Raw genomic sequence first — 10,403 nt, forward strand, 5'->3', positions numbered from 1 at the left:
TTGGAAGCCCTCGCTTGTTGGAAACCCTCATCAGGAAAACTGATATTGATTCACTACATGAAATACTTCATTTCCTTGATGAATTGGTTAAATGTGAAGCAAGTAGTAGCAGACTTTTTTTCCCATGTATCTAGCACACCTTGACAGTTAATTAATAGAAATTGTCCTTTTGTTAGTGCTGATTCCAATTTCCATACAAATATGGCTCAACACAAAAGCTGAAAAAACTCACATCTAGTAAAAACTTCATGCAGTGCTTGAGATTTTCCAGTGTTACATAATCGTATAGGTCAAAGAGTCTGGATAAACACTAAGCTCTGCAGCAGTTCTGCTGAACGCATGGCAACACAGTGCAACTTCCCGCTCTGCTGACTTCCACATTTAGTACAAAACCTATGTTTATTTGAAACCAACTTATTTTTGTAAGACCACACGAGCACCCGTCTTGAGTCAGTCCGCACACCCAGGGTGGCTGCCCTGGCCCCCGCTGCCCGACTCCCATGGCTGAGGCAGGGTCACGCTCTCAGGCTCTGCCCACAGTAGGACAGCTGGAGGACGGACATGTCCTCCTGGGGCCACTGTCCTCTGCAGCCACTTTCTATTGGGTTTGAGTCCTCCCTTCCTTGTGGCTGCCACGCACCAGGTGGTCATAGGGATGCTTTTTTGCCTTGCAGAAAATGTCGCATGACTGCTGCCTCCAGCTGCCAGCGGTGACCTGGGTGCTGCTGCTGGGCATGACAGGTAAGCCCCACCTGCCCTTCCTTGCTGCCTTCCCCCAGGCACCTTACGTCAGCAGTGAAATAGGGGGAAAACCCAAGTGCTGCCCAACAGTGATGGGAACAGGGTGTTGAGAGGTGTGCAAGGGCCAGATCCCACATTTCCCAGGATCTGGAGTTAGCTTGAACCAGCCAGGTGATGGACAGGAAGGCAGGTGAGGACCCTGCCAGGGTCCCCACCCCATGGCTGCCACCGCTGCAGACCAGCCTCCCCTGAGTCCCCCCGTGCCAACTTTTGTCTTCTCTTCATTTCAGCCTTTGCCATGGAGTGCCCCAAGATCAACGTGGGGACGTGCAGGGACTGCATCCAGTCCGGTCCCGGCTGCGCCTGGTGCAAGAAGCCGGTAGGTCCCTGTAGCCTCTCATGCTGTCACAGTCAGCTAACAGGCAGTGGGAGGTCACCCTGCCCACCCAGAGCGGTGGAGGGGGAGACTGCGTCATGGGAGGGTTTCGTGTCCTACATGGTGGATGGGGCCAGGAGGAATCTGACAAACAGGACCCTTCAACCTTGCTTTCTCCATCAGTACCACGGGGATGTGATTTGGGAGCTGGGTCATCTTGTAATGAGCCCATTCACCTCCTGCTCCTCTGATTTTTTTTTCTTGCTGATGTTGCAACACACAGAATTTCACCAAAGCTGGTGAGCCAGACTCCGTCCGCTGCGACACCATCGAGCAGCTGCAGCAGAGGGGATGCCCTCACAATGAGATTGAGTTTCCAGTCAACAACATTACAAGGATACAGGACAGTCCCTTAAGCAATGACATACAGCTGACTCCCCAGGAGGTGCACCTGAAACTGAGGATAGGTACAGTCTGCTTCGCGTTCCCAATGCCCCTCTGCTTGCCCCCAGGCGCAGCTGGGACAGGGCAGCAGGTTGCAGGCTGCATTTCTTCCCCTTTTCTTCTGAAAGAGAAGAGGATCCCAGCAGGGGGTGGGCGATGGGGGGGCTGAGGTGTGACACACAGCACGGCAGCTGATCCTGGCATCCCCGTCCCGCAGGCCAGCCTGCTGTATTTGAGGTGAAGTTTCGCCGCGCCATGGGGTACCCCATTGATCTCTACTACCTCATGGACCTCTCCTACTCCATGCTGGATGACCTGGAGAAGGTGAAGAAGCTGGGAGGGGAGCTGCTCAGAGCGCTGGAGAGCACCACCCCTTCTCGCCGCATAGGTGAGCCTGTCTCCATCACAGGACCCTGGTACAGCTGTTTGCTGCCAGGAAGAGCCTCAGGGATGGAGCGGGAAGCAGGTAGCAGGTAGCATGACCTGTTCTCTGCCAGGCTGGAGAGCGTGTCGGGGCAAGGGGTGTGGTGGACACATACATGGGGGCCAACAGATCGTCCATGGCCTCTGCTACAGGGACACCTGCCTGTCCCTGCCTGCCCCTGCCCCTGACACTGTGGTCCTGGACGCCCTAGGGTTTGGCTCCTTCGTGGACAAGACGGTGCTGCCCTTTGTGAACACACACCCCGAGAAGCTACGAAACCCCTGCCCCAACAAGGATGAGCAATGCCAGCCTCCCTTCGCCTTCAAGCACATCCTCTCGCTGACCGACAATGCCCAGAAGTTTGAGAGCGAAGTGGGGAAGCAGTTTATCTCGGGGAACCTGGATGCCCCAGAAGGGGGGCTGGATGCCATGATGCAGGCAGCGGTGTGTGGGGTAAGTCTGGCAGCTGTGGGTAGGTGTGAGGGCTCACGCACTGTCCCGCAGGAGGTGGGTCTGCCCCTCTCCAGGTGGGCTCTGGAAGCCCATTGTGTATAAGTCTTGATTTAGCAATGGAACAGGTTACTCTGGGGTGGGGTACAAGAGAGCATCCTACCACAGCCCCCTGATCTCCTGTAACCCGCCTCCTCCATGCCCGCTGCCCCACACCATGGCCAACATAAGACATGCTGTGCTTTGGCAAGGGCCGTACCATGCTCGCTGGCACCATCATCCCAGCCTCGCTGAGGGACAGATCTCCATGCCACTTGCAGGACTTGATCGGTTGGCGCAATGTGACCCGCTTGCTGGTGTATGCTACCGATGATGGCTTCCACTTTGCTGGTGATGGCAAGCTTGGGGCCATCCTGACCCCCAATGACGGCCAGTGCCACTTGGAGGACAACATGTACAAAAAGAGCAACGAGTTTGTAAGTACCCGGGGGCCACTCAGCGACTTGGCACCCTCAGCCTTGCTCCCTCAGGCAGAAAAAAAGTCACATAAAAAGCCTGTTGTTGAGACCGCAAGGTCACCATAATCATGATAATTTGGGCTGTGAAACCCAAACTGTCCACCCTTCTGCTGGTGGGGGCGATCACACTGAGCACGATGTGCCTCTCCCCACCTAGGACTACCCGTCTGTAGGCCAGCTGGTCGAGAAACTCGCTGAAAACAACATTCAGCCCATTTTTGCTGTCACCAGTAAGGTGGTGGATGTTTACAAGGTAAGGAGACTTCAGATGGTCCAGGTGCCTCCCGTCCCTCCTCACGAGGACAGAAACAGCTGTGTGTGTCCTCCTGCTGCTGTCCCCTGCCCTGCCATCACACAGGGAGGACCGCTCACCTCTTTGCTCTCCATTGGCAGAAACTCAGTGAGATGATCCCAAAGTCAGCGGTGGGAGAGCTGAATGAGGACTCCAGCAACATAATTGAACTCATCCAGGAGGCCTACAACGTAAGTGCTAGAGGAGGTTGTGTTTCATCTGCCTTGCAGGACTTGGAGAAGGGAAAAGTTCCCATCGTGCATCCTCACTGTCAGAGAGCAGCTGGGTCCAGTGCTCTGAGGACAGGACATGCTGAGTCCCTCTGCCCACAGCAAGCAAGAGGTTCCTGCCTCTCCAATGCTATCACCTGCCTTTCCAGAACCACCCCAGGCGACTGAGACCCTGGTCTGGGGTTCTCCCTGCCCCTATTTCCCGAGCTGGGGGGAAGCCCTGATCTGCAGCCCCACACCCCCTTGCTTTGGTCTCCTGTTGGACTGATGGCACTTTCTCCACTGTTTCCCCACAGAACCTCTCCTCACGGATCATCCTGGACCACTCCACCCTGCCAGACGTCCTGGATGTCAAATATGACTCCATATGCAGTAAGGGTGAGAACATCTCAGATGAAGTGAGAGGGCAGTGCGATAACGTCAAGATCAATGATGAGGTACGTTCCCCCGTCCTGGGAACGCCCCGCAGCTCACAAGGTTCCTGATGCCCATCCTGTTTAATGGCAGGAACCCAGCCTGCTGTTCTGGGCTTTCTGTTTACATTAATTGAATACCAAGAGCATCAAAATGCTGCTTGATGGAAGAATCCTCCATTGCACTGGATGTGCATGTGCTCAGCCCAGAGCTTGATTCCACCCTCTGGTTGCTGAAGTTACCTGATGGCCTCTGGCTCTTCCCTTTCTCACTCTGGACTTTCTAGGTCATCTTCAAAGTGAAGATCACGGCCAAAGAGTGCATCAAAAGCCAGTCCTTCACCATCCGGCCGTTGGGCTTCAAAGACACCCTCACCGTCCACCTGGACAGCAACTGCGACTGCCACTGCAATGAGCAGCCCGACCCAAGCGCCTGCAGTGGGAACGGCACCATCGTCTGTGGGATCTGCAGGTATGTGCTGTCCCCCAAAAACACTATCTCAACCACTGACAGAGCTGGGGAGCTGCTAGGAGAGAGCCGTTGTGCCAAGCTGAGGGCAGCGGTGTGGTGCGCTTGGTTCCTCCAAGCACCTCTGCAGCTGGAGAACGTGGGGCTGGGTGAGGGCTCAGCAGAGGGATGTACATGTGGCAATCAGTCATGGCCTGGCTCTGGAGCTTTGCCCCAATTTTCTTATTCAGAGAGGCAGTTTACATTAATGGAGGCAGGGGACACAGTGAGCTCTCTTGTCTGTTGGTGGAGTCTCTGCTGCTTTACTAAGGGCATCCACCCACGCACCCGTTCATCCAGCTATCCACCCATCCATCCAACTATCCAACCATCCACTAACCCACCCATCAAGCAGACACAGATTTCTGTAGAAATCTCTCTAAATCTTCAGGGTTGTAGTTCACACAGGTCTTGAAGTGCAATTATTGCTTCATGGCCCCTCAGTGACAGGGAGAGGAAAAGACTGGGTTTCCTCAGGAAACACTCACATCTCCTTGGCAGGGGTTTGGAAATTATAAATATAACAATAATTTCCGGGCAACCGTTTGGTGTTGTAAATATGACCAGTGGGGAGAGCAGCATTTCTGAGGTTTCCTCCTGATCAGCCGACCTGCTCCATCACAGAGTTAGCACCAACACGCTGTGGTTGGGTTCTGGGGAGGCTGTCCCAGATTTGCTCTGCTTTGTCTGACATCTGGGCCCCACAACGTTTCTTGTGGCCACTGATCCAGGCTCGCTCCTCTCCTTTGATGGCAGCTGCAATCCGGGCTACATAGGGAAGAACTGCGAGTGCGAAACCAAAGGCAAGACCAGCAAGGAGCTGGAGGGCAGCTGCCGGAAGGACAATGGCTCACTCATCTGCTCAGGGTTGGGGGACTGTGTGTGCGGGCAGTGCTTCTGCCACACCAGTGACGTGCCTGACAAGAAGATCTATGGCACCTACTGCGAGTGCGACAACATGAACTGCGAGTTTCACAATGGCTTACTCTGCGGCGGAAAAGGTGATGCATCTGTAGGATGGGTTCTCCACCGGGTGACTGCTTAGAAAGATTAAATCCCATGGGAGATGCTGCCTTTCCCTTCCAAAAGCCATGTGGGTGGGTTTGGGGGTCCTGGGTCCCACTGCAGGACCTCCTCAACCGTCCCATGGGGGCTGGCATGGAGAGCACAGGGTGGGTGATGTTGTCCAAGCACAGAGAGAGGGAGGGCGACCTTGTTCTCTGTAGGATCTGGGTGTGAAAGGTCTTCTCCCACAGAGCGCGGGAGTTGCGACTGCGGGGAGTGCAAGTGCACAGCTGACTACCAGGGCAGCGCCTGCCAGTGCAAGAAGTCGACGAAGAACTGCTTGAACATCCGCAACAACGAGTGCAGCCTCCGGGGGACCTGCCACTGCAACCGCTGCCAGTGCTGGGGGGGATACCAGCCCCCCTTCTGCTTGGAGTGCCCTGGCTGCCCCTCGCCCTGTGGCAAATATGTGTGAGTGGCACCCGCAGAGATGACCCAGGGGTGGTGGGGATCCAGGTGGCCCGGGAGTGGTGGGAATCCTCCCCACCTCCCACACAAGTGGCTCAGCCGCAGCCAAAGGCGGGGGAGAGGGCCCCTGTCCCTGCAGAGGTGAGCTGTATCTGCCTGTTTTGCAGTTCCTGCGTGGAGTGCAAGGCCTTCGAGAGTGGCCCCTTTGCGAAGAACTGCTCCCAGGCCTGCCCCAACATCCATGTGGCCGAGGAGCTGGTGGGGACGAGCAGGCAGTGCAAGGAGAAAGACTCCCAGAACTGCTGGATGTCCTTCCGCATGGTCCAGGAGGATGGCATGGACATATATACGGTTGCCGTCGATTCTGAAAAAGGTACCCCAGCCCTGCTCCCCTGCGGGCTGGCTGCCGGCTCTGCCATAGCAGCCTCACTGCCTCTCCAGGGCTGCAGCCAAACGCCATCTGTCTGCCCCACAGAGTGTCCCGAGCCTCCTAACATTGCGCTGATTGTGGGTAGCACTGTTGCTGGCGTGGCCCTCATCGGCCTGGTGCTCCTGCTGATCTGGCGGCTCTTGACGGAGTTGTTTGACCGCCGGGAATACCGCCGCTTCGAGAAGGAGAAGTCCAAAGCCAAGTGGAACGATGTAAGAAAGCCTGTCCGTGGTGGTGGGCTGTGCTGGCATGTTCATGCGCATGTGGTAGGGACACCTGGAGGGGACATCCTCTCCAGAGGGAGCCGTGGCAGACCTGAGCTGTCCCCACTGGCTGGTTTCACAACCTGGCCGGATTTTGCAGGGGGCTAAAGCAGCCTGTGGGCTCCTCTGCTAATGCTGTCTGCACCACTGACATTGGGAGTGGTGGGGTGGGTAATGCGCCATGGAAGATCTGATACAGCACAACAACACGGGCCTCTCGCCTCTCTCCCTCCAGGCTGATAACCCTCTCTTCAAGAGTGCCACCACCACGGTCGTCAACCCCAGGTTTGATGGGCAATGATGTGGATCAATGCCTGGCAGCGCTAGGACCCACCACTATTGGATAAGGAAATGCCAAGCTAAGGAAATCTCAACCTAAGGCTCCTGCCTCCTCTTCTTTATCCTGTTGGTTTGTTCCCTTCTTCCAAGAGGCCACCAGCACATCTGGTGTTGGCTGAGGGGCTGCACCACGTCTGTCTCCTGGCACAGTGCTTGACGGTGGGGTTAGCGGAGCTGGGAGAAGGGAACAGACACAACTTTGCCGTGGGTGGAACTGCAAAGCAGGTCTCACCAGCAGGCACACGCAACAGCTCCTGTACCGGTTACTGACTGTCTCAGCTCTTCATGATAAGTTTACCTTCTGGCAGGAGTCTCGGACACCAAGCCCCAAAACTAGCTGAGTACTTCCAGCTTTGATTTGGAGCTGGGATTTCAGCACTGCCATTTCCCTTCTCCTCTAGCATGATCTGCTTCCAGCCTGCTCCATGCCTTCCCCTGCTGTGCTGGTCTCCACCACCATGTTTGCACTAGTTTCTGAAGCCCTCACTGCTGAGCTGGATGTGGAGGGTTCTCCAGGCTGGTGATCTGCTCTGGAGGTTGCAGTGAGGCAATGGGCCCTAAGGGCTAGTGAGCACCTCTACCCGGAGATGAAGAGCAGCTGGGAAACCTGCACTAAATCTTTTTTCCAGATCATCAGCTGCTTCCCAGTGCTCAGACCTACCTCGGGCAAGGTTCTACTTGGGTTCCTGCAAGCTTGGCTTACCTCCCCCAGGGCTTGAGCTCTCTGCATGACAAGGAGGCAAAGGAGCAACTGTTTGAACTTTGAAACATCAGCACCAAGCACATGAAACTTTGCCTGCAGCTCAGAGTTCAGCCACAGCTTCTTCCACCACCCCCCAGGGCGAGATCTTTTCCTTGCTCTGCAAACGCATCAGACGTGCCAAGGGCCAGGCGTCCAAAAGACTTGGCAGTACCCGGAGCATCTCTGGCTCAGCACTTTTCCAAACCACACACAGCGGCTAATTTCTCTTACATTCTGGGGTCATTCCTGTGAGATAGCGGTACAGTTCCATATTTGCTTCAAGTTGGGGAATAATTTGCATATAGCTGCATTGTGTCACATCTTCATTTGCTCTTAAGAGGTTTAACGTTAATAAAAATTAATATATAAAGTAAATACATCTGTCCCGCTAAGAATCAGGTACAAAGGTGGCAGCTGAAGTGCTCATTGTAGAAACTGCAGCAAAATCCTGTCATTCCTGCCAGCATCTCCCGTAGATAGATTACTTGGGAAAGACGCTGGCCAGAGAAACAAACTGCCTTCTGGGCAAACTTACCATCTACATCCTGAAAGGTGCTCCCCTGCGAGCCAAAACCAACTCGGTACATGATGGAAACCAGTTCTTGTCCCTGCGCATCTGCTGGCAGCTGGATGTAAACTACCTTCAACAAGAGTGGCTGTACCACGTCACATCAGGGCTTAATCTGGGCCATTTTGCTGTTCTTCAACAGTGACTGGGAGGGTCTAGGGCAAGGTAGAAAGAAGGAAAGTGTGTCTGATCTTCCCCCCAATACTATCCCAGCCTGCAGCTATTTTTGGCTCAAGGACCCCCAACTTGGTCTAGGTCCAGTGCACCCCGCGCCTGGCTGCACAAAGACACCACTGGCACCCGTTAGGGTTCTGGGGCTTGGATGCAATGCCCACTGCAGGGACACAGGCAGAGGGTGTCATCACCAGAACATGAAAAGACTATCTATACCTCCACCATCAGCAGCTTACATCAGGTCTTACTGCTGGTATTGTGTGCATGGTACAAGTACAACCACATCTATGCTTCAGAGAACAATTAGAGAAATTTGATGAAGGATCAGATGTTTTCAAAAAGAAATATGATCAGTAATTGCACTAGATGGAAGTATATGCTAGGGCTCATATGCAAAAGCCCAGAGGGAAAACAGCGACTTGGGAGGGTCCTTCAAGCCCCTGGTCTTGCTTTAGCCCAAAGGCTTGGTGGTCCCTCTGTGGAGACCTGCTTGCAAAAGTCAGAAGTATTTTTCAGCCAGGTGTGGAATGGCTCTTTCTCCAGGTTTCAAGCCCTGCCCCAGGACAGCTTTTCTTCAAGTTGTTGTGTTTATACCAAGAATAATCAAACAAGATTTTCTTTGACTTGGGGTGGGAAGGAAGCCGTCTGATTTTCAAGATGTTGATTTTGGTAAGAGCAGAAGTCAGCGGTACAGGCTGGGACACGCCAACCAGTTCAAGTGGCCATCCTGCTGCCCCCACTACTGCACACAAAACGCACACCCAGCCCATGACACACCATGTCTCTCAAGACAAGGCTGCTGAGGTGAGGCAGGGATATGCCTGAGCCCCTGCAGAGGCTCTCCGGGCACTCAGTGCTCCAATGGGCTCCTCTCGTCTGGGAGAGGAGCTGGCAAGACACATCCCAGCATAAACAACATCAGTCCAGCTGAGCCAACAGCCCCTGCCTTCACTTTTATTACAATCAGGTGCTCCCCATACATTTAAGCCACTTGTGTGCCAAACAGAAAATTTCCCATATTCTTCAGATAGCGGGGCCAGCCCCACAAGTTTTCCATGCAGAAGTCCAAGTCCCGTGGCAGCCGCCTTATGAGCAGGCAGGTGCCACCCAGTCCTGCTGCCCCCATGACAAAGAGCCCTCGATTTATTATCTGCAAGTGCAAAGAGAAATGCCGGCACTGTCAGAGGTTTGCCCGTACCCCACGGCACCAAGCAAAGACTTCATGCCTGTACCCACCTGGCAATATCCCACCATCAAACCTCCCCCCCCGCAGCTGAGCAGTGCTGGTGCGTGGGATCTCCACAAGGCTCGTGGCATGGGGAGGGACAGGCACCACCACTGACCAACCTTATTTTGCCATTTCCAGCGCTGAAGTGCCTCATGGTAGCGAATTCTGGTGAAGGTCACCTGAGAGGGTTGCAGAAGCACATCACCACTTCAGAGCCAGCCAGGAGAAGCTCACGGCGGCTCAGGCAGCGGGGACTGAGGTGCTGGCCTTACCATGGTGTACAGTGGGACAATGGTGGAAGGCATGAGGGTGTGGAGGAAGTTGTCTACGTGCTTCCGGAAAATGAACCACGTTGAATTCACGTGCTCACGCATCTGCAACAGAGCAACCGTCACCCCTTTGCAGAGCATCTTGGCAGAGCTCCCCTGGGTTTTGCTAGCTCTCCCGCTGCCTGTCCTGGGGGTCACCGCAGGGAGCAGAGCCTCCCCAGCCCCAGTGGCATTCCTAAGGAGCTCTTAGGCTTAGTCTGGAAGGGTGAGAGCCCAGCCAGAGTCTTCCCAGAGACCCTGCCCGCTGTGCGCATCCTAATAGAGTGCCACTGTGTGCGTGGCCCATGGGACCACATGGCTGTGTGTGGCTCGCCTACCTCTACATAGTTGTACATGGCTAAATCTGAGATCGCATGGTCGTCTGGCACCCTCAGCCTGGAGAACTCAGGGAGGCAGGCACCTGGGAGAAGAAAGAGGCAGCTCCCAGGCAGCTCCCCAGCAGGTTATCCAGCTGCCTTCAG

The 10,403-nt window shown here is 54.8% G+C and overlaps 2 protein-coding genes across 2 annotated transcripts in view; one reads left to right on the forward strand and one right to left on the reverse strand.

Moving 5' to 3' along the window:
- Positions 1–677: 677 nt before the first annotated feature.
- ITGB2 (integrin, beta 2 (complement component 3 receptor 3 and 4 subunit)) lies at positions 678–6,863 on the forward strand. The gene is made up of 15 exons (XM_010073837.1): positions 678–741; positions 1,032–1,120; positions 1,401–1,584; positions 1,779–1,949; positions 2,197–2,438; positions 2,756–2,911; positions 3,111–3,206; positions 3,347–3,436; positions 3,772–3,912; positions 4,176–4,360; positions 5,153–5,397; positions 5,653–5,872; positions 6,037–6,242; positions 6,345–6,511; positions 6,798–6,863. The coding sequence occupies exons 1-15, from the start codon at positions 678–680 to the stop codon at positions 6,861–6,863; spliced, it is 2,322 nt and encodes a 773-aa protein (XP_010072139.1).
- Positions 6,864–9,367: 2,504 nt separating this feature from the next.
- KMO (kynurenine 3-monooxygenase (kynurenine 3-hydroxylase)) overlaps positions 9,368–10,403 on the reverse strand; it is a 10,044-nt gene continuing 9,008 nt past the window's right edge. Inside the window, exons 12-15 of the mRNA XM_010073838.1 lie at positions 10,260–10,342; positions 9,886–9,987; positions 9,733–9,792; positions 9,368–9,535 (exon numbers count right to left, since the gene is read on the reverse strand). Coding sequence (XP_010072140.1) covers positions 9,368–9,535; positions 9,733–9,792; positions 9,886–9,987; positions 10,260–10,342 — 413 coding nt within the window. The remainder of the gene's footprint in view (positions 9,536–9,732; positions 9,793–9,885; positions 9,988–10,259; positions 10,343–10,403) is intronic.

Source organism: Pterocles gutturalis, unplaced genomic scaffold (assembly GCF_000699245.1).
Source record: "Pterocles gutturalis isolate BGI_N339 unplaced genomic scaffold, ASM69924v1 scaffold44057, whole genome shotgun sequence".
In the NCBI taxonomy this organism is placed as follows: Eukaryota; Metazoa; Chordata; class Aves; order Pterocliformes; family Pteroclidae; genus Pterocles; species Pterocles gutturalis.